The sequence below is a fragment of the Abrus precatorius genome, unplaced genomic scaffold, assembly GCF_003935025.1.
Source record: "Abrus precatorius isolate BTA unplaced genomic scaffold, Abrus_2018 Scaffold7, whole genome shotgun sequence".
Taxonomy (NCBI): domain Eukaryota; kingdom Viridiplantae; phylum Streptophyta; class Magnoliopsida; order Fabales; family Fabaceae; genus Abrus; species Abrus precatorius.
In genome coordinates, this window is record NW_020874417.1 from 28,188,669 (window position 1) to 28,214,563 (window position 25,895).

The 25,895-nt window shown below is 29.5% G+C and overlaps 4 protein-coding genes across 10 annotated transcripts; 2 read left to right on the plus strand and 2 right to left on the minus strand.

The window, feature by feature from the left end:
• Positions 1 to 1,209: 1,209 nt before the first annotated feature.
• On the plus strand, positions 1,210 to 3,847 carry LOC113871719 (peroxygenase-like). The gene is made up of 6 exons (XM_027508817.1): positions 1,210 to 1,327; positions 1,806 to 1,955; positions 2,069 to 2,154; positions 3,141 to 3,235; positions 3,334 to 3,459; positions 3,694 to 3,847. The coding sequence occupies exons 1-6, from the start codon at positions 1,210 to 1,212 to the stop codon at positions 3,845 to 3,847; spliced, it is 729 nt and encodes a 242-aa protein (XP_027364618.1).
• Positions 3,848 to 5,087: 1,240 nt separating this feature from the next.
• LOC113873312 (uncharacterized protein At5g64816) lies at positions 5,088 to 5,983 on the plus strand. The gene is made up of 2 exons (XM_027511375.1): positions 5,088 to 5,144; positions 5,356 to 5,983. The coding sequence occupies exon 2, from the start codon at positions 5,388 to 5,390 to the stop codon at positions 5,763 to 5,765; it is 378 nt and encodes a 125-aa protein (XP_027367176.1). The 5' UTR covers positions 5,088 to 5,144; positions 5,356 to 5,387; the 3' UTR covers positions 5,766 to 5,983.
• Positions 5,984 to 7,593: 1,610 nt separating this feature from the next.
• On the minus strand, positions 7,594 to 8,697 carry LOC113873529 (acid phosphatase 1-like). The gene is made up of 3 exons (XM_027511684.1): positions 8,318 to 8,697; positions 7,965 to 8,174; positions 7,594 to 7,771 (listed from the first exon to the last, which is right to left on the minus strand). Exons 1-3 carry the CDS (start codon positions 8,695 to 8,697, stop codon positions 7,594 to 7,596), a joined length of 768 nt encoding a protein of 255 aa, XP_027367485.1.
• A 2,364-nt stretch (positions 8,698 to 11,061) lies between these two features.
• Positions 11,062 to 16,361, minus strand: LOC113872090. 7 transcript variants are annotated; one of them, XM_027509350.1, is made up of 4 exons: positions 15,634 to 16,178; positions 13,222 to 15,017; positions 12,513 to 12,688; positions 11,062 to 11,502 (listed from the first exon to the last, which is right to left on the minus strand). In XM_027509350.1, the coding sequence occupies exons 2-3, from the start codon at positions 14,923 to 14,925 to the stop codon at positions 12,515 to 12,517; spliced, it is 1,878 nt and encodes a 625-aa protein (XP_027365151.1). In that variant the 5' UTR covers positions 14,926 to 15,017; positions 15,634 to 16,178; the 3' UTR covers positions 11,062 to 11,502; positions 12,513 to 12,514. The 7 variants fall into 7 exon arrangements, with proteins under 7 accessions (XP_027365151.1, XP_027365150.1, XP_027365149.1 ...); XM_027509349.1 differs by lacking the exon at positions 11,062 to 11,502 and having other exon boundaries at positions 11,810 to 12,688; positions 15,634 to 15,815; positions 16,083 to 16,185; XM_027509348.1 differs by lacking the exon at positions 11,062 to 11,502 and having other exon boundaries at positions 11,810 to 12,688; positions 15,634 to 15,815; positions 16,020 to 16,178.
• Positions 16,362 to 25,895: the final 9,534 nt, after the last annotated feature.

Sequence of the window (25,895 nt, forward strand, 5' to 3'; positions counted from 1 at the left end):
ATTTACTGAAAATAATATATAGAATATATTCTTTTTTACTTAATTTTTATCTATTTTTTAAAATTTTAAAATTATATATAAATTATCATTAATTTATTTTTTTATTATCCTATATAAATTATTAGATTTTTATGAACACTTATGTTTATATTTATAAAAAAAAATCATTATATGGTTATAAAATTATATTAAAATAATTTTTAAATTTTTTTAGAAAAGTATTTTTTAAAATAATTTTATTATATATATACATATGATTATTTATAAAACAATATTCTTAAATTATTAAAATATATTTATTTATTTTAAAATAAAATACTTATATGTTACGCATGTTACTAACTAGTTTATTATGAATTATTTACAGCTAATATCTGAATTGGATTTGAATTAATCAAATACGTGAGAAATAAATAAATGTCACTTAAATCCTTATCCAGTAGTGATATAATTTAAATTCCATTAGTGATATGATTATTTACAGATAATATATATGTTAAATTAAATGATTTAATGAAAATGTCACTAATAAATTAGCTAAGATCTAAGTGTAGCTATCACTAATGGAAATCTCATTATTTCAAAAACTATTTCAAACCTCTTTTAATACACTCATTCCTGTTTAAAGAAGACAGGGTTATTATAATTTTTTTAATGTTTAACATAATTATATATTTAAAACTTGAATTGAAGGTCTTTGTTTAAGTTAAAACAATAACATTGGTAATGATATTGGTAATCTTAATTACTTTAAACAATATATCCAGCCATCCAATATATTTTTTTTTTATGTATGTGATTGCATTGAATTCATTATTTTTTCAACACTTTTATCGTCCGACAATCATTGGCATGGAGAGTGGAACTAGGCATTTATTTTTGGGATGGTATATTGATATGTTAGAGAGTGATGACAAGGAACCGACGAAGCAATTACATGCCAACATGCATCATATCCTAACTTGGCACAATATGCACAGTAAATTGGTGCATGTTTGCCACGTAAACTTGGTGGAACTTTGCTGGCTCTCTCTGCTGTGTCCATCTATTTCTCTCTCTCTCTCTCTCACAGCCTCTTATTCACATCCACGAAGTTATATTTGCTCTTTGTTATGTTTAATGCTATTCCTCTACAAAAGGAGAAGTGAGAAGTTGAAAAGAAAACTCGAAAAGATATATATATTAGAGTGAGAATTGAAAGAGAGAAACATGTCAAATATGACTGTAGAGAAGGAGAGGGAGGCTTTGATAACTGAGGCTCATAATCCACCCGTTACTGCTCAGAGAAGGGTCAGAAATGACTTGGAAAAATTTATTCCCAAGCCCTGTAAGTTTCAATCCTTGAATTCCATTGACTTAAAGCTAAGTGAAACTTTCTAGTTTAACCCCGAGAGAGAGAGAAATGATCATACTAATTTTTTGCAGATTCTAGTAATATTCCGTCATTATTTTTCTGCATTAGTTTGTTATTCTATAGTTCTTTGTGCCCCTGTAGTAATAGTACTACCTATGCACATGTCAATATGCCATGAACACTTTTTTGAATTTTTTTCATATTAGATTATCTATTACTTTGCTTTCCTCTATACTTACAAAGTCAGTATTGATTTGTTTTAAATTATTGGAATATGCAATTGTCTCCTCGATATCTAATCAGATATTAAGGAAACTACTGCATTTTGAATGATCCAAAACACACAAAGCAGAAGAAGTACCTTCCACTAAATGGGTTGTTTACAAAATTTTAGATTTGAATTTCGTATTATTCTGTAACAAAACCATTTTTTTTCATGTGACGTGCTCAGACATGCCTAGAGCATTGGAAGCTCCTGATACAATCCACCCCCATGGAACACCAGGTCACAGGCACTGCAACTTGTCTGTTCTTCAGCAGCATTGTGCTTTTTTTGATCAAGATGACAATGGAATTGTTTACCCATGGGAAACTTATATGGGTAAGAGTTTTGATTTCCAAAAGGGTTCTCATTCTTTATTATCTTATCTAAATTTCTTTAATCTTTATAGTGAGGCTTCCAAGGATATGACCCTGACCTTGAGAAATTTTCAGGGCTGCGTGCTATTGGATTTAATGTTATTGCATCTGTTATTATGGCCATTGGTATCAATGTTGCATTGAGTTATCCCACTCAGCCTGTGAGTCATTCTTGATTTTTATTTTTGCCTTAGCGACAAAAATGCAACTATGTCGTATACATTGCCTTGGGGTTCAGCCCTTGACCATATTTTGCATTATGAAGGTTTAGGTATTATGATATATGAACTGAATTTACAACAGAATAATAAAGGAAATACCCCCAGAACAGTACTTACAAGGCTAATTAATATGTAAAAAGTATAGAAAATGATAATGCAAACAAACAAAGGAATCCTTCTCTTCTCTTCTCTTCTCTTCCCTATGACAAAAGCCATCTAAATTGTTGCCTACCTTCTCCTTCATCTCTCTCCTTTTTATCCTTCTTTTAACCTTTTTCTTCTCCCTCTTATCCTCCTTCCCACTTAAGCAAGGTTGTTAAGGAAAATTTTTCAATATTCCTGTTGTACATATTTCTACTCTTCAAATAACAACAATCACTTTATATGATTATTTTTTCTTAATTTAATTTTTTTAAAAATTTAAATAAGAAAAAAGTTACTAAATAAAGAAAGGTATCTGCAAAGGATTAGCCACTACAGTAGCACTGACAGTTTACTCAATTGTTAGAACCAAATTCCCTCTTCTAGGGCTCATATTTCCCACATGGACTAGCTTATGAATGCCTAACAATACATTAGCTATGAACATAGTAAGAACATGTGCACTTGCTTGTTGATTTATAAATTTTGAATCAACTATGCAAGCAACAGTTACTCTTTAAAGTAATTGCACTAGCACCTTGAAAAAGCAAAATTCATTCCCATCCTCCTTGAGGCATTTGATGCCAAAACCAAACTGGGAATAGGGGATTAGTAAAATTGGCAGATAGCATGTGTCATTGTTGTCTTTTTACAATTGGATTTTTCAGGGCGAGTTATCTTAAGAGTTTTTCCTTGTCATTAGATCACACTAAAAAAAAAATACATGATAAAATATTATATAATATATCCAAGATAATCCTTAACTTAGAATTTTAATTTTACAGAATTGGTTCCCTTCTTTCCTTTTTCCTATCTACATAAACAACGTACACAAAATAAAGCATGGAAGTGACTCTGGAGTTTATGACACAGAAGGACGGTAAGTGATGCTAATGAATAATTAATTAATAATGCATCACAACAATCTATGGTATAACTATAATGACAATGACCCTCCTTAATGAAATGAAATCACAGTTATGTGCCATCAAATCTTGAGAACATTTTTAGCAAGTATGCTCGTACAGTCCCTGACAAACTCACACTTGGAGAGCTGTGGGACATGACTGAGGGAAACCGAAATGCATTTGATCCATTTGGCTGGTGAGTAGATGCTACTTTATTGTTAATTGATTTATTTGGACAATTATGTTGTAAATGAAATGGTGACATACATATATAATAGTTTAGTACGCATTCAACGGCAATAAAAATATCTGTATCAATAAGCAAAATTTAATACTATCAAGCTTTAAAAACTTATATGATAAAACAAAGGTCCCACGTTCCACTTACAACGTTACATGATAGTAAAACCTATGTAATATGTGTTTGCAGGGTCGCAGGTAAACTTGAATGGGGGGTTCTGTACATTCTGGCTAGGGATGAGGAAGGTTTCTTATCTAAAGAAGCTGTTAGAAGATGCTATGATGGGAGCTTATTTGAATACTGTGCTAAAATGCATGCTAGTAGTGATGCCAAGATGGGTTGATGTGGTTATGTGGGAAACATGTTAGTGGGTTTTTAATGTAACAAAATAAAAAGAAAAAAAGTTATTAGAACCTTGAGGTTTGGGATTGACCCGTGTAGTAAAAAAATGTTCCATGTCCAATATTCATGTTCATGTAATGTAGTCCTTTTCCTCCTGTGTGAAATGCTACTAATGTGTTTTATTCATTTAGATTACTCGTTTTTTAATCTTTTTTCATTGTGATTGTGGTTATACAATAGAAATTAATAACTTCTTTTTTGTATATTTTTTATGAAATTAAAAATATTAATTGTATTGAGATTGGATACTGTTATTAGAGGGTCCAGTTTTCTTAATCCAGAGGCTATGCAGATTTGCATTGTGATAGATTGGGCCTTCAAATAGAACCAATACTAATAATCAATCAATTTGTTAGTTAAAAGAACACATGTATGCGGCCTGATTTTCCAAAATAGCACAAGCATCTCTTACCTTCAAGGTTATCTTCTACTACAATTCAGATTTTAAAAATATAAATAAAAATTAACTATATTCATCATTTTTATTTTTTGATACTTTTAATCTCATCTTTATTAATACAGATGTACTAAAATTTCAAATTTTCAAGTAAAATACAATTTATTACCTTACTTTTCTAGGAAAAAAAAGACAAGCTAAGGAATATTTTTTCCCTTTTTTTCAAAAGAATTTAAATACTTGTTTGGTTATAACGATTTTTTTATTTAAATAATGTTTTTAAAAAATGAATTAGTAAATTATAATTTTTTTAAAATTATTTTTTTTGTTTAGAATGATTTTAGCATATGTAATAAGTTTTGTCGTGAGCGTTGGTAAAATTTTTATTTTAAATTTTAAAAATAAATATTACTACTAAAAATGTAAAGTATATAATTTTTTTATTTTTTAAATTAAGTTTCAACACAAAAAATACGAAATTTATAAAAATTATAATCAAAATATTATAAATTTTGTAATTATGATAAAATTATTTATTTAAAAAAATGAAAAAAAAAAAGTTTCGCCAAATAAATGGTGAAACTGTCCATTACAAAAATAAGAAAAAAATTGGTGTGGACTGCCAAAGGAGCCAAGAAAAATATTTAATGTTTTATAATGTTACTTAGTATTAGTAATATATTTAAATATTTTATAATTATTAGTTTTAAAAAATTATAATTTAGTAATTTATGTTTTAAAAAACATTATTTAAATAAAAAAAGCTGGCTGTTAGTCGTTGGCGAGGGTTTTATGCTGTAGAGCTACCTTCGCAGAACTGCAGCTACGAACTACGCCGCGGGTAACACTTCAATTCCTCTCTTATTCGCTTTGAAGAATTTGAGACACAAATTCGTGCCTGCATTGCATGCTTTTTTCCATTTATTTATTTGTTATTTTTTGGAATGTGTGTGCGTATAGGGTGCTAGGGTTTACCCATTATGTGTACAGTCTTGATTAAAATTCAAACTAGAAATTTCGTAATTGGTCTTTGGTTCCATTAAATTGTGCAGCATATGAACTAGAAGAAAATTGTGTTTCAGAAATGGGGGAGATTTGGTGGTCCCTTTTGGGGGCTGCGATCCCTGTTGTTGTTGCAGGACAAGCTTTTAGGGTTAAGAAAAGGCGTGCGGAAGAGCAGAGGTTGAAGAGCGCAAGAGGTAGGGAAAGGAGTTCCGACGAAATCTTTGTGTGTGAAAGGGTTTGCACATCCAAGAGAATGCTCAAAAAGGTTGGTTCTTTCTCCAAAGATCCAATTCCTGATACCTGTGTCACTGTGTGTGGTGTTTCTGATCTTGATGCGTGTGCTGATGCGTGTGCACGCACTGTTTGTGTTAACCAACACCAAGTTCCTAATTGGAATGACATATGCCTTAGGAGGTGTCAGAGTGAATGCCTCAAACTCTCTTCACAATCCTCGTAGCAGTTGGATTTGTTCACGTGTGTGTATACTGAATTTTGGATTGATGGTTAAGTGCTTTTTGTTTCGTCATTTTAACGAATTTTACAGAAAATTCTATGGAAATGCAGTTGGGTTTTTTATTCAATTAGGTTCTAGTTCATTTATTTAAATAGAATTTAAATGCTTCTTTCTTTTCCTGCCTTATTGGGGCATGACATTTGGAAGCTTTGTGGAGGATGGTGGAATATGAAAAGGGTGAATTTCAAAATCACTCTAAAACATTACATATGAACCTCTTCTTGGTTTACAAGCGTACACTTTGTCTCCTTATTAACCACTTGGAAATTCAGAAGCACTATGCTTATTAATAATTTAGTCAAAACTGAATATAGAGAAATAATTTCATGCTTATATTTTGCCATCTTTTCCCCACCAATAATTGGACAAAAGAATGCACAATTTCTTCAATTGCCCTGTTATTTCTACTATTTAGGGCTAGAATCAATAGGTTTTGAAAGAAAGGTCTCATTTTAAAATTGTTGGTTTGGGCAAAAAAATTATTACTCTTGCTGCTTCCGTAAAGTCTAGAGGCATAGTGTATTCAAATTAATTAAACTTGATTGATGTGAATTTTCAATTTTGAAATTGTATTAAATTGATCAATACCATCAGTTGGTGAATCTTGGCTAATATACATCACGTTAAATATCCTTCTGTAATTACAATGCATATTCACGAATACTTGGTAGAACTAAATCGAGGAGTTGGATCTGCTCTCCAGTTTTAGATGACAGTTCGTATATATATATATATATATATATATTACATACATCAATAAGCATCATGCTGAAGCTTACGAAAGTGCTCAACTCTCCAGTGTTTGACATAAGGTCTCGCATAAAAGTTCTTATTGACTATTTTATTAGATTGTTTGCTCACTGTCAACGTAAAGCAACTATAGCAAGCTAAACACACTGACATCTCTCTGAGTAAATTTGCTCTGAAAATCTATCCCACAAGTGTTCATTATAGAGAGTTGCATTTTGTTTTGAGAAAGTGATAAAGTACTGGAATCAGGTACCGTTTTATTATATTCACTACTGAAATCCCGCATTTCTTGCTGATGTTGATAATACCCGTTACAAGTTTAGGTCTGTATACGGATTGTTCTCTCTCACTCGATCATAAACTAGTACCAAACTAATGTTATGCTTCTGTGCAAATATGATCTTCAACTCCTCTCAGCAGCCTCTTTTATTCCCCTTCAAGAAAAGTGCACATGAAATTTAACTGTGGCTGTTAATAGATGATACATTTACACACCAAGCATGATTCTTACAACACTTCTCAAATAATAAAATAGAAAATGAAGTGTTTAAAATATAATCTCTACAGAATATAATATCTACAACGTTGTTCCAAACCAATTGCGATATGGTTCTAATCCAACACAGTAAAAACGAATCGGAAACTTGAAAATAAACGAAAAAAATTGTGCATCTTGCAAAGAAAGATGGACATAAGCCTGAACGTGAAACTGAAAAAGACGTATACTTCACTTGCCGTCCCTTGTTAATCGAAGTTGACAGTTTTTTCAGACTGATATTTGGTACTTCAACAGCGAAATAATTTACCAGTGATTTCAAATTTTTGTGTAGGAAAAAAAAATCATTGAGCATGAGACCCTTCCAAAATCAAAGGCATAGTATTGCGATTTGCAACTAATCTGATATCAGATTTGCAAAGTTCAGCCGGCTGACTTCTGCTTAATGGAGAATTTATTCCATAAACAATAGTGCAATTTTTTAAAGTTTAAAATGGGAAATTGGTGCAGGTGCAAGAGAGGATTTTAGGCAACGTAGTACATTGGATTCGGAAGTTTAAATGCTCTTCTGCCGCTAGGGGTTCCCTTAATGCTGCTGTGTTGGTCACATAAAATTCCCCAAATGCGATAACCGTTATTGATTAACTGTTTTCTCACATCAGACTTGTACTGTTCCACTGATTTTATTTCATCAGCAGGTCCCCTGCATAGAGGTAAAAACGATTCAGTCAGATAATGAGGAACAAAGGGGAAACAATAGTAAGAGATCACTAGCGAAAGAGGAGTATGGATCCTCTGCAGTAGGAGAATTATATATATGTATACCATTGAACGATGAATGCAGGACTTTTGAATGCAGAGGATCCGAGTCGGAGAAAAAGTTGAATCGAACTAACCTCAAGACAAGACTAGTCCACCCATGATAACCAACCTTGACAAGGTTGTCAGTTGTAGCTGATCTAAGATGCTTCCTCCTTGCAGAAATCAAAATGATCTGAATTCCTCTGGATTTAAGGTCATTGAAGAGTCTCAGTGAGTAGTCAAGAGCAGGAGCATTACCCTTGCTCATCCATTCCTCCAAAGCTGTCACATTGATATTCTTTCCCCTATTATCAATAAAAAGGCACACTAGTCAGAATATTAACTTCAAGAGAAGAAAACAAAGTGGAGGGAAAGATAAGAGTGATCAGTGATTTTGGGGTTGAGCAACATGCATAAAAGGATTTTATATGATGATATATTGAGATACCCGTATAGATTATCCTTGTAGAAAGGAAATGTAGAAAGCAAAGTATCATCAATGTCAAATATCCAAGCATCTTTGCCATCTTTCTTCAGATTGCAGCTGGTGCTAAGATAAACCAAGCATTCTTCAGTTGCCCTTTCTGAGTCCACTTTGTATTGAGTCGACCTGAGATATTTTCCAATGTATTCAGTGCATTCTTCTGGCACAACTTTGAAGTCTCTAATGTTATGCAGCTCAACATTCATTCTCCAACTTTCACAGTAGTTGTTCAAGCTGATCTTCAATCCATTACGTGTCTTCTGATTTAGTATGTTCCAGTCTGCAACTGTCAAAGGAACCAAAAAGCATAAGAAACCCAAACAGCAACCAAGTACTCTTCCCATTTCTTTCTTGACAAAAAAGAGCTTGAAAGTAGATATGGAGAATGGATTGTGGGAAATAGATGGACCCAAATATTTCTTTTATGCTTGCAGTAGATCCAGATTGAGACCAGGTCACATGGGTCTGAGGCTACGTAGTTGAAACAAGCCTTCATGTGCAACACCATGACCATCACTGCTGTCATGATTGGCAAAAACCAAAAACCAAAAACCTTAAATTAAAGGAAATGTCTATTATGAGGAGAGACGTGCCTATAAGATGCGTCTGAAAACCACAAATTTGTATATAAGATGACAAAAATAACATGCTTGCATTCCCTCTCACATATGGGTTTATCTGTTGAATCACGTATTTTATTATATAATATATTTTTTTAACACGACTATTAGTTAAATTTATTAAAAATTACACAAATTACATGAAAGATTCATCCTTTCTTTTTCTTAAATTAACTCTTTTCTTTTATACTTTTATAATTTTAATTAATAGTTAGTGTATTAAAAAGTATGAGAAGGCGTATTTGTAGTAGAGTCATAAGATAATAATTTAACATTTTTAACTTTATTTAAATATTAAAAAGTTACGTGCCAAAAATAAGTTTAGTGGTTATATTTTAAATCTTAATTTAGTCTTAGTATTATAATTATCGTGAAACTATATTCTTAAATTATTAATTGGGTATAGAAAGGTGTTTGTAAGCGAAAAGCTTTGCTGTATTCAGGGAATCAGTCTCACTCAACTTAACTAATCAAGACTTAAAATAACTCGTGAGGACTGAGTCCAGTGATGAGGACGATGATGATAGAGTTGCCAACAAGTTTTTATTGCAATTCACATTGCATAATATGTAGATGTTAGTTTTTTTTTTCGTTTATAATAGATTCATGCCACATGCTATATTTTAGAATTAATATATATTTTATAAGTACATCATATTAACCCTGTATTTATAAAAAACTACAAATTAAAATTTTAACTAAAATTATTTAGTAGTAATCTTTTAATAATTTAGGCACCATAATATTAATATTAAAATTATAAATATATTATGTTAATATTTTCAAGACATTAAATTAATCGATCAAAGTGATATTATTTTTATGGGTTTTGTTGATTTCAATCTTTAGAGCTAAGTTTAAGTATTTATAAATAAAAAAAAATTTATAAAAAAAAACACAGTTATTGTATTAAAATTATAAAAATATAATAAATATTTTTTTAATTAAATTTTAATATTATTAACTGTTTATTCTCAGCTCCTAAAGCTGAGATTAACAAAATTTTATTTTTATTTAATCTTTAAAATAAAAACTAATTATTATCAAACGATTATTTGGAACAATTGATTATTGGAGGAAGGACCAAAGGATGCATATTACCACTTTAATCCTGACACGGGTTTTGGTATTTCAAGTTACATGACCACATAGCAATCAAACACCTCAGTTGCAGGTTTAATTGAAGGCATCATCATCATCTCATCTAAGCACCAACTAAGAACTTCTAACAAAGTCTTAGTTAAGTTTCTTAAATATCATTTAAATCCTACAGGTAAACACAACAAAATCATGATTGGCAATAACGTGGTTTCAAATGCTGGTTTGTAGGGTTGCTCCTCATGTGTTGACCTTCGATATTAAAAATTTGTCAATAATTTGCGTGTATAATGACAAAATTGTTAATTTTAAATAATAAGGGAAGTATAAATAAAACTTTACAACATATTCCTATTACTTGATAAATTTTGTAATTTCATCTTGCATAACTGTCAAGTTCAAATACCTTTTCTTCTTTCCCTTCCTGCTTTGACTTCATATTCAAACATGAAAATACTTATTGAATACAAAATTGATAAACTTACAAATAGTTGAAAAAGATCTTTGAAAGGAGTAGCTAAGAATTTACATTGTCTTGCTTTTATTTATTAAACTCTTACCGTATAATAAAATTAACGATAAAACTTATAACAATAATTTTTTTTTTAAAAAAAGAGCTTAATAGAGCCTAAAATTACTTTTATACACTCTAATAAGCCTTATAAAAGTTTTTTTTTTATTCAAATGCTCCCTAAATATTATAGATTTATTAATTGGCTTCTTATGATAACATTTGATTCTTAAAAGCTCCAAAGGGGGGAACCACAAGAGTACTAGAATGCAAACATGGTGACACGAAATCAATGACAACAGGCATTTGATCACAGCAGCACGACCGCTGGCAAAATCAATCTTATTATCATATTCTCATGCTAAAATATAAAGTAAATCATATTACTGTACACAAAAAAAAAATTATTTTGAATGTGTGTAATGTAGAGTCTAGTAAAGAATAAGAATTATAAAAAAAACACTTTCAGGGGAGGGGGGATTCATTCCACCGAATTATTTAATTCTGCATTTGCACATTTTAAACAAAGTGGACAGAAGAGTATGCTAGAAAGTAACGATTAAAATGAAGAGAATGCAAGAAGATAGTTGTTCGCAAAGTGAAAACGTAACACACGGAAACAAAGAAACAACCACGGTCACAACAAAATAAGATCAACCTTTTTACTTGACATAATAATTTATCAGTCATCAGATCACGCATCACATCTTTTTGTACCCTTTCTTTTTAATATACATGGTGACTAAGCAGGATCTTTTTTATTAATACTTTTTGTCACCACCCACTAGAAAGTAGAAATTAGATAATCATGGTAATATTAATCAAATTCTACAGAAGATGTCAAGCTTTTACCTTGTAGAGATGGCCTGATGTGAACTCTCCATGCTTGGTCAGATCAAAAATAAGTTTATGGAAAAGAACTGTTAGATATAGATAAAATGTGCATGGAGTCATTCATGTGACACTGAACATTCAGTTGTCTTAAATTTGAACTTTATGTCTAACTCAATCTTAAAAGTTACCTTGTAAAGTGAGAATTATTTGTACTAAAAAATTCTGTGATGGCATGATCTTTTTTTCTATATAAAGAATGGTCCAATATCAAATCTACGATAGACTCTAATACAATCTTAAACTCTAATACAATCTTAAATTTAAGCTTAAACCTAAGTCAACCCTAAAAATTAGCTCATAAAGCAAGGATTACTTTAACTTTTATAAGCTTTTATGTGACCATATCTGTAGTCAATGTGAACTTCAAACAAATTGAAAGGGAAGCATGTCAGCATTTTAGCTCAAAATTTAAGTTGGAATATAGTAAATAAAAATTATCCACATACAAGTGGCCATTGAGAGAGAACACTTTCAGTTGTCTATCAGATGCTACATGCAACATGTGCTGTTGTCATAGGAGTAGCAATTGGATCATGCTGCAACTTGCGGTGAAATGATGCAGAGTTTCCAATCAGAAAAATGGGAACTACCATAATTCATTTGCCAAGAGAAATTCAAAGAAGCAAGATCTCCAATATTCTTCATACCAAATTGTAAAGAGAATGATCCATTATTCAAAAGCAATTTTCAAATAGCTATTTTTCAGATTGAATGCTAAATTTACTTCCTTCTCATTAACAATTGTAACAAATCCAATCTCAATGCTACAATTTTCCAAATTTCCTTCAGAAAACCCTTCTACATTCTATCCTCTTCAACAAAAAAAATGAGGAAAAAGATGATTACAAACTATGAATTGTGAAAAAGGACAAAGAGAGCTAGTTCTCCTAAATAAGATAACATCTGGCAGTATGAAAAATAACAACCCTAAACATAGAATGAAAACCCAATTCACGTATAAAAACCTAAATCTTCTTTTCATTTGCTTTTATAATACAGTAATAGAATTATACTGCTAAATAACCTCAATTTTTACTTTTAACATGACAGCTCCTGTGCACTGTTGGGCCGAAGAGCAGGACTTTGCGCATGAATTATTGCCACGGCAATGGAGAAAGACTGTAGGGCAGACAGAGGTGGATGAAAATGTATATAATATAGACCATCATGAACATTTACCATCCTCAAGGTGGGGCTGAAATCCCTTGAACCCTGAAATTTGAGGGGTACAGTCATCTCATTGCATACTTACATAAATAACTGTCAATTGCTTAGTAAACACACAAAGTGATGCAATATTATAGATGCATGGATGTCTTATAACAGTAAAACTGGCTTAAACTTGAGAGGAAGATTGATGTTGAATATATTTCAGAGTCACAAAAAGATTATGGAATTATTATATTTAAGCCTTGGAGACCATCAAACCTAGCAATGAACAAAATCATTTCCCTATCATCAAATGGTAGAGGAAAACTGTATGGTGGAAAAAAACTAATAATGTGGTTTCCAATAAGCCCAACGTTGTTCAATATCCATATGGTCAACCCTATCCAGAGAGATCAAATGTGAAGACACTCAAAGTAAAAGAATTTGATAATTTGAGGAATATGCATTTAGCAAAAATCAATATTTACGGTTCACATACTCTTTGCTCCACATTATTTAAAGGGTATATGAGATCACAAACATTGTTTAAAGATAGTAGAGAAAGAAGAGTAATAGAATATGGGATATAAACAGACCTGAGTGACTAGTTCAACTGACTTGCAATGGCCTTGTGTATCTACTTGAGACATAACCTCTGCTTTGTTAAATCTTCTCTGAAGTACTGTCAGAGGGCATCCCTCATCCCAACCACCACAGTCACAGTGGCCCCCAGATCTCCATCTTTCTATCAGACTCGACGGGCCACCATTTCTGGTTCTTGGCCCACCATGAAGGCCCGCTGGAATTAGAATGCTCGTGCTTGTTGAGCAGTCACCATTATTTTGATTACAACTTTCAGAAGGCAATGCGATTTGATTTACTCCAGATTTGTTAAGAAATTTTAAACCCCAGCCTCCAACTTTCTCAGGTTTTTTACAAGGAAGATGGTCTTTCACAACAATTGCAGCCATCTCAAAATTTGGAGGAACATCAGTCTCTAATAAATTGACCCCACCAAGACCATGTGGCTCCCACAGACAACTCTCCGTCACAGCACTTGATCCGCTAAACTTCGAGTGTGTTCTGCGTTTTGATGATGGGCTAGTTCTGAAAACTTGTGACACCTTCTTTGACAATCCCTTGTTCTTCCTGTGAGAGTGTTCTGACGTGCACATTTCTTTGTCATAAATTTCAATGTTTTGGAATAATGTAAACTCTGTCTCCATTATCCTACAATTGTTTTTGCAAAGGGTGAAACTTGTCGATACATGCATCTTCCCAACAAGCTGCAAATCACTCTTGGGAATCTCATGACTTTTTGGACCACCCTTGTTCAAGTGAAACTGGTACGCATAGTCCAAAGCCTTATCATCCTCTGAATCTACCTTCCTCAGTTCTGCTACATAGACCTCCTTCTGATCATCTGCAGAAAAAACAAAATGAGGAATACCTTGCTTCCATGTACATTGGATCATTCCCTGAGATAGAGTAGAATAAGCCGAAGACAACCAATCAGAACAAGTAGAGGTGGTGCTAGAAGTGGAAACAAGCCTTTTATGGACAGAAACGGATCCATACATATGATCTTGCCCTGAATGTTTTCCCTTTTCGAGTTTATAGGATGAAGAGATATTTAAACTACTTGGAGAGTCCACAAAATCATAACATATCAATCCTTTAGCATCAGAGAAGTTCATCCTGTTCAAATTGTCACTTCTATCTGAAGCACCAAACTGCTGAAGCAGAGCACTATTCAATATATTTATCATACTCTTGCTCCCCATTATTGTACCCAAACTCCACTGTTCTCCACCATTAGCACTTATCACTACACTCCCAGTTTCAGAGTCTACAGGACATTCAAAGACAAAATGTCCTGAACCACATGCATTTCCACCAAAAAACTTAGCGGTATTCAAGCTTTCTGATAAAGTTTCCATGTTTGTTGCTCTTAAGCTCACAGGTATGTTGCATTGAGCTGCTTTTAATGCAGTGTTATGCACAAATTCTAGGCAGCGACGCATATATTTCTCATCCACACTCACCACATGCTTTGGAATCCTATTGTCTAGTCCATGGACACGACGAAAGAATAAATCCTTGAAGAAAACCTTACTGATTTGTGATTGAATAGCATTTACAACTATTGCTCGATGAGAGTTTGACCTTTTAGTCATCAATTTCTTTAACTGTGATTTTGAATAGTCTTCATCTGCTGTTTCCCTATCATTCAACAAGCCATGCAATGAATCGTTTTTTCTGTGGCCCTCTTTCTGAATCCATAAGCCTGTATTTTCCATCTTCTACCTCTACTATTCAGGATTAATTGTCAGAACTTTCTCTCCCAGTCATCTTCCTTTGACGAAAACCTACGAATCATATGATCAATAAACTGAAAAAACACAAAACAAAGGTAACGAACCAAAAATAAAATTATTCGCAAAATATTGAATCTGAAGGTAGCAGTTTTGCCTAAAGGGTCACTTATCTAATCCCAATGAAAACCAAAATTTATACAAGTCTTCTAGATATCACGACATGCAACTGTTGAACATTTCAATTAAACACAAAGGACAAAAAGAGATATGCAAACGAAGGAACCTGCAATCCATAATATACATACAGATTGCAGACTGACATGTTCATGGAATCTTAATAAAGAACAATAATTTGGAGAACAAATTGCTCACATATTAATTATTTAAGTAAAATTCCTTGCATATTGAAACTCAGATAACGAACAATTCCATGATTTAATTTAATCAATAGTTCACTTGGTTATAATAAACCAAATACACTTCACTAATATTTGATACTAAACCACAAAAAAGGCCTTAAAATAAGTGAAGATGAAGAAAAGAGCAACGCCTTATAACAGAAATAAACTGAAACCAAATCCATACAAACGGAAAAGAGTTCCAGTTACAAATAAACAAATTCAATACAGAAAGGGCCAAAAAACAAACACAAGGAAAATAATAATGATAATAATAATCCTTTTTTATTACCAGATAAACCTGGATCCGGGAAGAGCCAAGAACACCTCAAAGAAATGAGCACAAACCCAGTAGCAGGCTGAAAGGAAGTAGCTGATTTTTCACTCACCAACACTCTTCCAATCCTCAAAATTTGAGCTTTTTAACCCCCCAAAAAACAAAGGAAAGAACAGGCAATGAACCCAAGTGGAGAACTAGTAAATATTCAGAAACAACAAAGAAAGGTGAAGAAAACGAAGTCAGCACACGGGAAGCCGAGATCAGCACACAACAAGCACCACAAGTAATGATAACACAAGGTTCCAAAAAATCTGTTTTATAATCTTTCAAGAAAAGGGTGCAACTGTATTGTATTTGACAACATTCTAGAGAGAGAGAGAAACCAAAACAAAACTAACTAAACAAAGCCAAAACAACAGTGACACAGTGGAAGCACGAACACGGGGTTGAAAATCTAGTACATGGAGGAGAGAAGGAGTTTATGTTTTCTTAATTTCTTCACTTCACACCTAAAAATCAGGATGCTCCCGTGGGACCCACTTGCTTATTTCTGCATTTTCTGGGCCAAGAGTGTACCCAAACCATTCCAACATGGATAGAGAAAAATAGAGGGAAGATAGACATAAGACTCATGAGCTGGTGCGCATGATAGCTATGTGACTCCACTAAAGCCAAAGGTGGTGCCACTTGCAGATATGTTCAGCTATTACCATTTTATTTTTCACTTTTCCTTTTTTCTCAATTTCAGATTCTGATACACAAGAATTCATTGAATTTTATATTTTCTCAGACATGTGATGGAGAGAGATTATGAGGTTAACGTGGCATTTGGTCAAGTACATATATGCTATGCCTATTGACCCCAACAATTGACCATTTGAAGGGTACATAGTATGTAGCATAGATGCTGGGATGCACTGTTACACACATGACATGACAGTGTGACACATTCTTATTCTTTCTTCCTTTTTGCGGTTAGTTTATTTATTGCTTCCATTTATTAATTGTACTCATATTCATCCCTCTTCTTAATTAATTTCTTGGGCGGCGTTGCAACTGATTTTTTTTTTTTATTGGGTACTTTGTTTCTTTATTCATTTTGGTTTGAAGCAATCATGGATCACCTTCATAAAATTGGGCTTTTAGAAGCCGAAATTGTAGAACGTGTAATTTTAATTTTCACTTTTATCTTCTGCCCTATAACCAAAGATGGAACCCTTTTGCTTCCTAGTGGAATATATAACTATGAAAATATTTGATGAAAAACCGGCATGAAGTTTCTCACTTTCTCTGTTATGTTACTTTTTCTTTTCTCTGACTTTTTTTTTCTGTTTTTGTTTATGAATTTTTCTTTAACCAGCATTGAAATCAACTCAACAGATGTCACAGATTTGTTGGATTATATGATTATTTTTGGATTTAAGCTTAATCGATTTTTATTATAGTCTTTACTTATTGAATTTTTAAATATAAAATCTTCTAGTGACTTTAAATTAACATTACCAAACCAAAGATAAACCTGAAAAGATTGATCGGTTCTACATTTTTGCTAAACAAATGAAAATAAAACATAAAGGAAGTTTAAAATCTATAAAATTTGCAATGTAAAAAATTGATTTAAGGCAACGTGGCTTAAAACTTATTTAATGCAATTAATTGAACTCTAAATTGTTGTTACTGGCTACTGTAGAGCCAGCCGTGAATGGGCCCAGTGAGGAACCTCAATTGAAATTGTCAGGGGTTGGGTGAGCCTTTGACAACGCATTATTAATTAAAGTTTTGTACGACTAAAATTTATACTTTGCCACGAAAAACTAAATCCTGGAGATATAAAAAAAGTGCACGATTGATCCAAATTGACTTCCATTAAGGTTTTTTTTTTTTTCAATTTTATGAGAGAAATATAACTTTGCAGGATTTGACAAGTTTGTTGATAAATTATAGTTTTAATCATTTTTAAATATATTAAAGGTGTAGTTTATAACAAAAAAAAAATTACAGTACAACTTATTAATATATTTAAATGAATAAATATATGTTACAACCTATAATGTTAATATGCACCAAATATTTTTAAAAGAAATACATTAATAATTTACAATTTTAATTTTTTAGAATACATCTAAAAGTATTGTTTGCTAGCATATTGTTATAAAAAAAAAAAAAGTAGATGTATCTTATAACTTCTGATTTTATACTGTGTTTCTGTTATTAGTCTATTAATTACTACTAAAATGTTTAGGAATGGGGAATGTATAGAATATGATTGCCCCTCCCCCTCTATGGTTGACGCAAAGCAGACCTATGAAAATGTTGTCTCACTTAATTTAAGGAAGAGGTATAGGAAAAATGAATTATTACTAATTGAAACTGGAAAAAGAATAGACACCATATTGCCTTGATAGATTTTGAATTTTCACGTTACAAGAGAAGAAAAGTCAATACCCATTCTTCTTAAATAATGTGAAATGAGAAAATCTGTAATTATCTAGAATAATAACCTTAAAGTAGGGTAATATTTTGGGTGCGTTCTGAAAATTTTTTCTGCAATCAAAGATTATTAGTTTCGATTGGTTATTCACACAACAATATCTATATTAATGCACTATATTCTTATTTCATGATCAGCTTTTATTTTCTTAAATTATACAAAGACATTGAGAGTATTTGGTTTGGAGAGACATGGTGAAAATAGAAGAAAAAGCAATAAAACAAAGTTATAGACCTATGAAATTAAGGGGATTGAATATAAGAATTTTAGAAATCATGTAACAAAAAACAAATGTATCTCATTCAAGACTAATATTCATGGACCTCTAATCATATGGGGTGATCAAGTTTCTAATATTCACAGTTAAGTATGTGTATATAAAGGTAAATCAATAATGCATATTGTATTGCTTGGCTAGTATTAGTCTAAGTCAGAACCGTGGCATCAAAGTCTGAAAGTTTCATCCAACTAAAGTTTAGTGTTGCATGATTGTATAAGGATGCATTCCCTGTGTTGTAGGCTACTAGATTTTCTTTTTCCCCAGAAAAAGGTATTGTCCATTGTCACTTCCTAAGTGCCCTCTTCATCATGCACCCCAAGACCAAAGCCATTCCATCAAATATACTTGTGTACATTGAAATCTGTGTGGACCCTAAATGCAAGTGCTATAAAATTATAATTTTACTATTAAAAGGGTATATCATGTGTGCAGTATTGTTAAACCCTGATTACACAATCAATTGAACAAACATTGTGTATACGTTTTTTCAAAAACCATTAAGTTGAATCTCTAATCACAACAACATTTGCTTGCATTTAGAATGATTGCATAAACTTACCCCCTTCCTCACGGGGCTTGTAATTAATAGAGCTTTGGTTTAGAATGATTGCATCTCGTTTTGTAGCTTACTTTACTAGAAGTTTCGAATTTTGTCACTTAATTCTTAATTTTGCAAAAACATTAATTTGGTACGCATAACACTGAACCAAAACAATGGATTTTCGTGTAACTATCTTGAATCTTGGGAAAGTTTGAGATTGTCAAGGACATTTAGATCCATTAGAAACACTCATAACATTTACCGATAAATTTTGCTTTGACAATAAATAAAATATTAAATATTTGTTTTTTGAAATTGACTCATCTCCTGATCTATATTCACATGAATTATAATTTCAATATCTATCTTCATACTTTTTGAATATTTATATGCTTAGATTTTAATCCATTAAATGCATTTTTGTTAAAAAATGTATTTTTAAAATTGTAATGAACTAATAAAACAAAAATACTATTTTAATATTATATTTACAATAAAAATCAATAAAATAAAATAAAATTAAAAATGCACCCAAATCAAATAAAAATATTATACATACTAATTCAAAACATAATGGGTGATTGAACAAACAATTAAAATTATATATGCGAGCATGGGTTGAATGGGTATAAAGTATACACCTAAATTAATTTACGTACATTTCTGTAAAATTTTGTAGCTAAACATCGATACCTAAATTTATACTCATTTAATGGATACATTTTCTTCCTGTCGAGGATATGCTTCTGTGCATGTTCATTAAGTTTATTCAATTATTATAATAGTCTTGTTGTATCATGTTTACCAACCTCAAGTGACATGCATAAGACAATGTAGCTCCGTGTTAAATACAAAATTTAATTTTACAGTTTCACAATTTACAGAGGTTTGTAAATAAGAAAACGGGTAAAACTTACCTATATATGCAATAATATGGTATATTTTACTCGATAAATAAATTGCCTTTGAGTCCATAGTTGATAGAATTTAGTGATAATCGTGGGTTTAGCAGACTCGAACAACCCAATTCAATATAAATTAAATAAAAATTAGCATGTTAATTTAGATAATTGATTTTAAGGTTAATCATATAAAGTTGGATATTAAGGAAAAAAGTGAATTTAATTTGTTGTGTTTAAGTGGATTTGGATAATTATTTTTTTATGAAACCCCGTGATGAGCTTCAATAGCTAGAAAAGAAAATAGCGATATCCGAAAGGCCAGAACCTTTATAGCTTAAGTCAAAGATGTTTGTTTCTTTCTTTGTATAAAAGTTGAAGAAGTTCTTATTATAGAATGGAGTGCGATGATCTTATCCCTTTCATTGGTCTTTTGTTGTGTGTATTTTTCCTTTCCTCATAGGCTGTTGGGAGGTGCAAATCCATATTATAAATTCTCTTCATCCATAAAAGTAAAAAGTAAAGAACTGTTTCAGAAAATGACATAAAACAAATGAAAAAAAAATGACTTAAAGATATATTTTCTGATATATTCTTTTTCTGGAAGCACATACAATTAACATATGTTAACTTTAAAAAGCTATGTCAAATTGAAATTTTATGTAGATTTTTTAATGCCACATCCACCTGCTTGGAAGGGAAAATTTATGGCAGAAAAAAAGTTATTTTGTTCACAAATGCGATTGATACATAATCTTATTATTTGTATTTAATGATAACAATATTATAGATAGAAATTTAATGATAATCATAGTAAATTAATATATATATATATATATATAAATATATTAAATAAACACAAAATTGATTATATTTTAATTTATCATATTTAAATTTTCTTTATATTAAAAATATTGTTAATAGATTTAGGAATATAATAATTAAATAAAGAATTATTAATACTTAAATTTAAAATTAATAATGGTAAAAAAGGAAGTTTTAAAATATAAGTGAATATGAATTACAAAATATTTTAATTTTAATTAATTCACTGGTATTTGACTTAAATAGGGTGTATACGTGTATTTACATTAAAATAATTTAGAATTCGTCTTATTATTTGTATATTTTGATAATTTTTATTTGTATTTAATGATAATAATGTTGTAAATAGAAAATTAATGATAATTATAATAAATTAATATGGATAAATAAATTAAATAAACATAAAATTTATTATATGTGTAATTTATTATGTTTAAATTTTATTTGTATTAAAATATTGTTAATAGATTTAGGAATATTATAATTAAATTAAGAGTTAGTAATACTTAAATTTATAATTAATAATGGTAAACAAAGAATGTATTAAATTATAAGTAAATATGAATTAAAAGATATATTAATTTTAGTTAATTTATTGGTACATAATGCTTAATTAAATACAGTACATATGCGTATTTCCATTAAAATAAATTTAGAATTTTTCTTATTATTTATATTTTAATGATAATAATGTTGTAGATAGAAATTAATGATAATTGTAATAAATTAATATAGATGAATAAATTAAATAAACATAACATTGATTATATATGTAATTTATCGTATTTAAATTTTGTTTATATTATAATATTGCTAATAATTTTAGGAATATAATAATTAAATTAAGAAATAGTAATACGTAAATTTAAAATTTAAAATAGTAAAAAAGGAATGTATTAAATTATAAATAAATATAAATTACAAAATATATTTATTTTAGATAAATCATTGGTAAATAATGTTAAATGAAATAGAGTGTATGATATTGAAAATAAAATTAACACTTTATGTATTAGTGCTATATTATTTTCATTATATCATTAAATAATAGTACGATTATAATGTTTAATAGATTATGAAAGATAATTATGATTATAATTATAATTATCATTTTATGTTTATGTGATATTTTAATTTATTTTATATTTGTGGATTTAATTGATTATATTGTATTTTAATGTTATATAAAAGTTATACAAATGAATGGATTATTTTAGTAATCATGTTGTAAAAATAAAATATAATTAAAAAATAAATATAATAGAGTCTTATAATTTTTTAATAATACTTTATTATTAATACATATTAATTATACAATTAAATATCTAATTTAGTGTATTATCTATTATTTGAATTAACAAAAAAAAATATAAAATTAATAAAAATATAACATAATTATGATTGAGATTTAAATTTTTATAAATTTTTCTTTTTAAAATTAAAAAGTTTATCTTTTTTATTATTTTTTTTTCAAATGTCATATTTTTATTTTCTTTAAATATTTTTTTATTCTAATATACAATGATAATAATATCTCTCATCCTGTATTTATAAAGAAGAAAATTTTAAAAAATAATATTCATTATTTTCAATTTATTTAGTTAATATGATATAAATTAAATATGATAATTTAGCTAATACAAATAAATTATATTCATTTTTTAAAAAATTATTTTAAAGATAAATTAATTTAACAATAAGTAACAATATAATAATATTTCAATTTATATTTTCATCTTTTCAATTTATTAAAATTGAACTAAATTTTGATATATAAATTTACTTAACATATTATTTTTCAAAATATTCTATATTAGCTAATTAAATTAAAATATTTATTATTTTAACATGCATATAATAATTAAACTTATTCAAATAAAATAAACTAACTAAATTAATTTTAAACACAATATTAAAATTAATGCTAACTTGATAACTTCTCTCAATTTTTTACAAATTCATTCCTTGCAGATCAATTTGACTATTTATACATAATTTGTTTGGATAATAGAGTTTAGCTACATCACTTAAACTAGAGGGTAAATACAAATATCAAAGTTGGTAGAATCATGTTGCTTGTCAAAATTGCAGAAGTTTCGTTCTTACTAAAGACAAAACTTGTAGGAATACATTGCAAAATATTGTCCTTATAACAGATTAAACATGCTCTCATTCTGACAAGTCTTACTAGAGTTTTATTTTCTGCTAAAATAAAATAATAAATTTTGTACTTGGAAGATACCGTAAAAAAATTGTCTCAAATAAAAAAAAAGTTAAATTTTGATTTATTTTGATACTTAATTATTAAAAACATTAAAAAAATAATAAGTCATCTGTTAGTAGGAGATGTCATGAAATCCAATTCTTCTTATACTAGGAAGCATCAGGTTGATTAGAAATTCAATAATATGTAATTATAGTATTATTATATAAACTTTACTTAAATCACATCCTAACATACTTTTAATATGGTTCCGAGATAAAAAATTTTTAGTTAACTTAAAATTTGACCCATATTACTTTGGTTGTATTTAATAATAAAATAGGTTAAATTGTTTGACAAAAATAAGTGACTTAATTTTTTTAAAATAAATAAAATTTTAAATTAAAAATATTAATTTTTTTATAATGTTAGAGAGTACTTTTACTACGTACCGTTTGAAAAAAGGAATATTATTCACTAAAATTTTTTATATTTTATTTGATCTATCTTATACGTATGCATTTGTATTTGTTATATGTTTAGTAATTTACTTATTTAAATTAAACATGTAGTTTAAAAGTAATAAATTTAAAATATGTAATTTTACTATAAATATTTAAAATTTTGAATATATTTTTATGACTTGTTTATATATAAATCTTAAATCTTTTATAGGAACATATTTATTTAAATAATTTAATAACTTATTTATAAATAATTACCTATCAAAAGTTTTAATATAAAATAAGTTATTAAAAGACCTTTTTAAAAAGTCATGTTAAATTTAATAAAAAAGTTTATAATAGATAAATCAGTCTTATACTTTAAAATTATTAAATAAGTTAGATTTATTTATATAAAATTTAGTTTAACTTAATTTATTTCTATCCATAATTATATTAAAAATATTGGATTAATCATTATTAAAGCTCAATAAAATATACATTAAAGAGAAGATTAATTTAGTTTTAAATTAGATAAATCTAACTTAGCTATGACGTGTGATTTAATTGACAATTTAAATCAACATGGAGCGGGCTTTAGAAGCACTTGCAACTAAGGTCACCTTGTTCAATGGGCAGGGGGGGTTGAAGTATTATTATATTAATACATGAAATGTTCTATTTTCTTTTCTTGTATAAACTATAAAGTCCTCAATTATTGCTTTTAGATCATGATCGACAAGAAATTCATATTTCAGGGTCCCAAGCCGTCTTACCAACAACCATTTTGAAATTTGAAACTATGAAGCATAGTTAGCAAATAACACCTAACTTATTGGCTTACTTTATTCAATTCTTATAATTTCTTTTGTCCATATCACTAGAGCTTATGGCCATAGTCCAAGTCTTATAAATATAATAATATTCATATATGGAGGGGGCTAATTTCAAACCAAAGACAATGACACTTTCATTAGTGTGTAAGCCATTTCCTATGTCTTGTTCTTTTCCTTCCTTCAAATGCATTCTAGTCATTACAAATTTATTTTGAAAATCTCAATCAAACACAGTATATATGATTGTACGCTATTTGAAGCAACCTTTCTTCTCAAAATCATTGTACATTAATTATGTAAATTTAACAGGCATAATTTGAATATGAATATTATTAAAGTTATAAAAGTAATTTTCATGAATATTGTACAAATAAAATACTAATTTTTCATTAAATTACATTTATTGTATTAAATTTATGACAGTATGATAAATATTTTTTGTTAAAATTTTATTATTATTATTCAGCTCTAAAATATTAACATTTTTCTTTATTCATATACGGAAGGATCATTGGGATATGTCTCACGATTGTATACCAGAGTCATCCACTATTTCTCTTCGCGTGAAGTGTTGGTCATAATCTCCTTGATTGAAGCATGGGGTAAGCCACTGATTAAGAGGGTTTAGTAGCATTATTGTGAATATTTTTATGTTCAAAACTTGCATGTGAGCATCATAGAGATTTTTGTTTGGTCTGAATTTGCATGTAATGTAATTTCAAAGTTGGGCTTCAGTATTTGGTCAAATAGTTTTTGGGCTGACAAGTTCTACACCGTCCTCCTTAGAATAACTACATTTGGGCCATTAGGATTGCTTTCCTACCCAATTCCACAAGTTTAATATTACAAAGACCAACTTGTATCAGCATGAAGTATTTTCAAAGTGATTCTTCATCTAAAAATTTTTGGGACAAGGTTAATAAAGAATTTCATATGTTACAAAGATGAATAGAGATATGAGATTGATTCAGCTAACTCTTGTGGGGTCAAATTGTTTCTTTCTTTCTTTTTTCTTCCTCGTCAAGATTCTTTTCACATTAATTTTTTTTTGTTGGTCTTTTCTTTATTAGTTTCTGGAACCTGGTAAAAGTGGACTTTTTCCTAGGAAGAAAACAGCATTTTTCATGGGTACCTCATTTTTCACCCATTTCAATGTAAAAGTAATCTTTCAAACAATATAGTTAAGATTTTTTTAAAGTGGCTTAAACGTTTATCCTTTCTACAAAACTACTTAACTCCTTGTTAGTGTCACTAAATTAATCTTTGTTGCATGAGTAGTCTTTATCCCCCCCCCCCCCTCCCCTCCCCCTGGTTGAATTTCATGTTATTTTATTTTCCTAACTGTTTAATGTTGTCCAATGTTTATCTATTCAAAAGGGTAGATACCAAATTAGCCAATTTGAACTAGTTTAGCATGCTGTAAGGTTTATTATTTGTATACTTATTAAAAAAATCTACCATAGATAATCAAATCAGGGGTTACTAGGATACTTTTTCTTTCCATCAACCATCTCAGAGTCAAGAAAAACTTTCCAAGTCAGTAAAAATATTTAAAAGCTTGGGCTTAAGCCCTTTAATGTAACCAAACTTAGTTCCTAATCCTAATTACTGTAAAAGAAATATAAGTACACAAATGAGCTCCACTAGTGTATGAAAGCAAATGAATATTTTTTATGGTTAATACAAACTTGTGTTTCTTAGTACATACAAGTAATAAGATAGGTAGTGTCCGCAAAAAAAAAAGTAGACTGTCACT

Excerpts from the sequence above, each read along its gene's own strand:
- LOC113873529 (XM_027511684.1), bottom strand. The coding sequence starts at position 8,697 with ATGGGAAGAGTACTTGGTTGCTGTTTGGGTTTCTTATGCTTTTTGGTT. Across the intron at positions 8,175-8,317 it reads TACAAGGATAATCTATACGG|GGGAAAGAATATCAATGTGA; the intron begins GTATCTCAATAT and ends TATTGATAATAG. Across the intron at positions 7,772-7,964 it reads TGGACTAGTCTTGTCTTGAG|GGGACCTGCTGATGAAATAA; the intron begins GTTAGTTCGATT and ends ACCTCTATGCAG.
- LOC113871719 (XM_027508817.1), top strand. The coding sequence starts at position 1,210 with ATGTCAAATATGACTGTAGAGAAGGAGAGGGAGGCTTTGATAACTGAG. Across the intron at positions 1,328-1,805 it reads AAAATTTATTCCCAAGCCCT|ACATGCCTAGAGCATTGGAA; the intron begins GTAAGTTTCAAT and ends TGACGTGCTCAG. Across the intron at positions 1,956-2,068 it reads CCCATGGGAAACTTATATGG|GGCTGCGTGCTATTGGATTT; the intron begins GTAAGAGTTTTG and ends AGAAATTTTCAG.
- LOC113872090 (XM_027509350.1), bottom strand. The coding sequence starts at position 14,925 with ATGGAAAATACAGGCTTATGGATTCAGAAAGAGGGCCACAGAAAAAAC. Across the intron at positions 12,689-13,221 it reads CAGTTGAACTAGTCACTCAG|GGTTCAAGGGATTTCAGCCC; the intron begins GTCTGTTTATAT and ends CTCAAATTTCAG.
- LOC113873312 (XM_027511375.1), top strand. The coding sequence starts at position 5,388 with ATGGGGGAGATTTGGTGGTCCCTTTTGGGGGCTGCGATCCCTGTTGTT.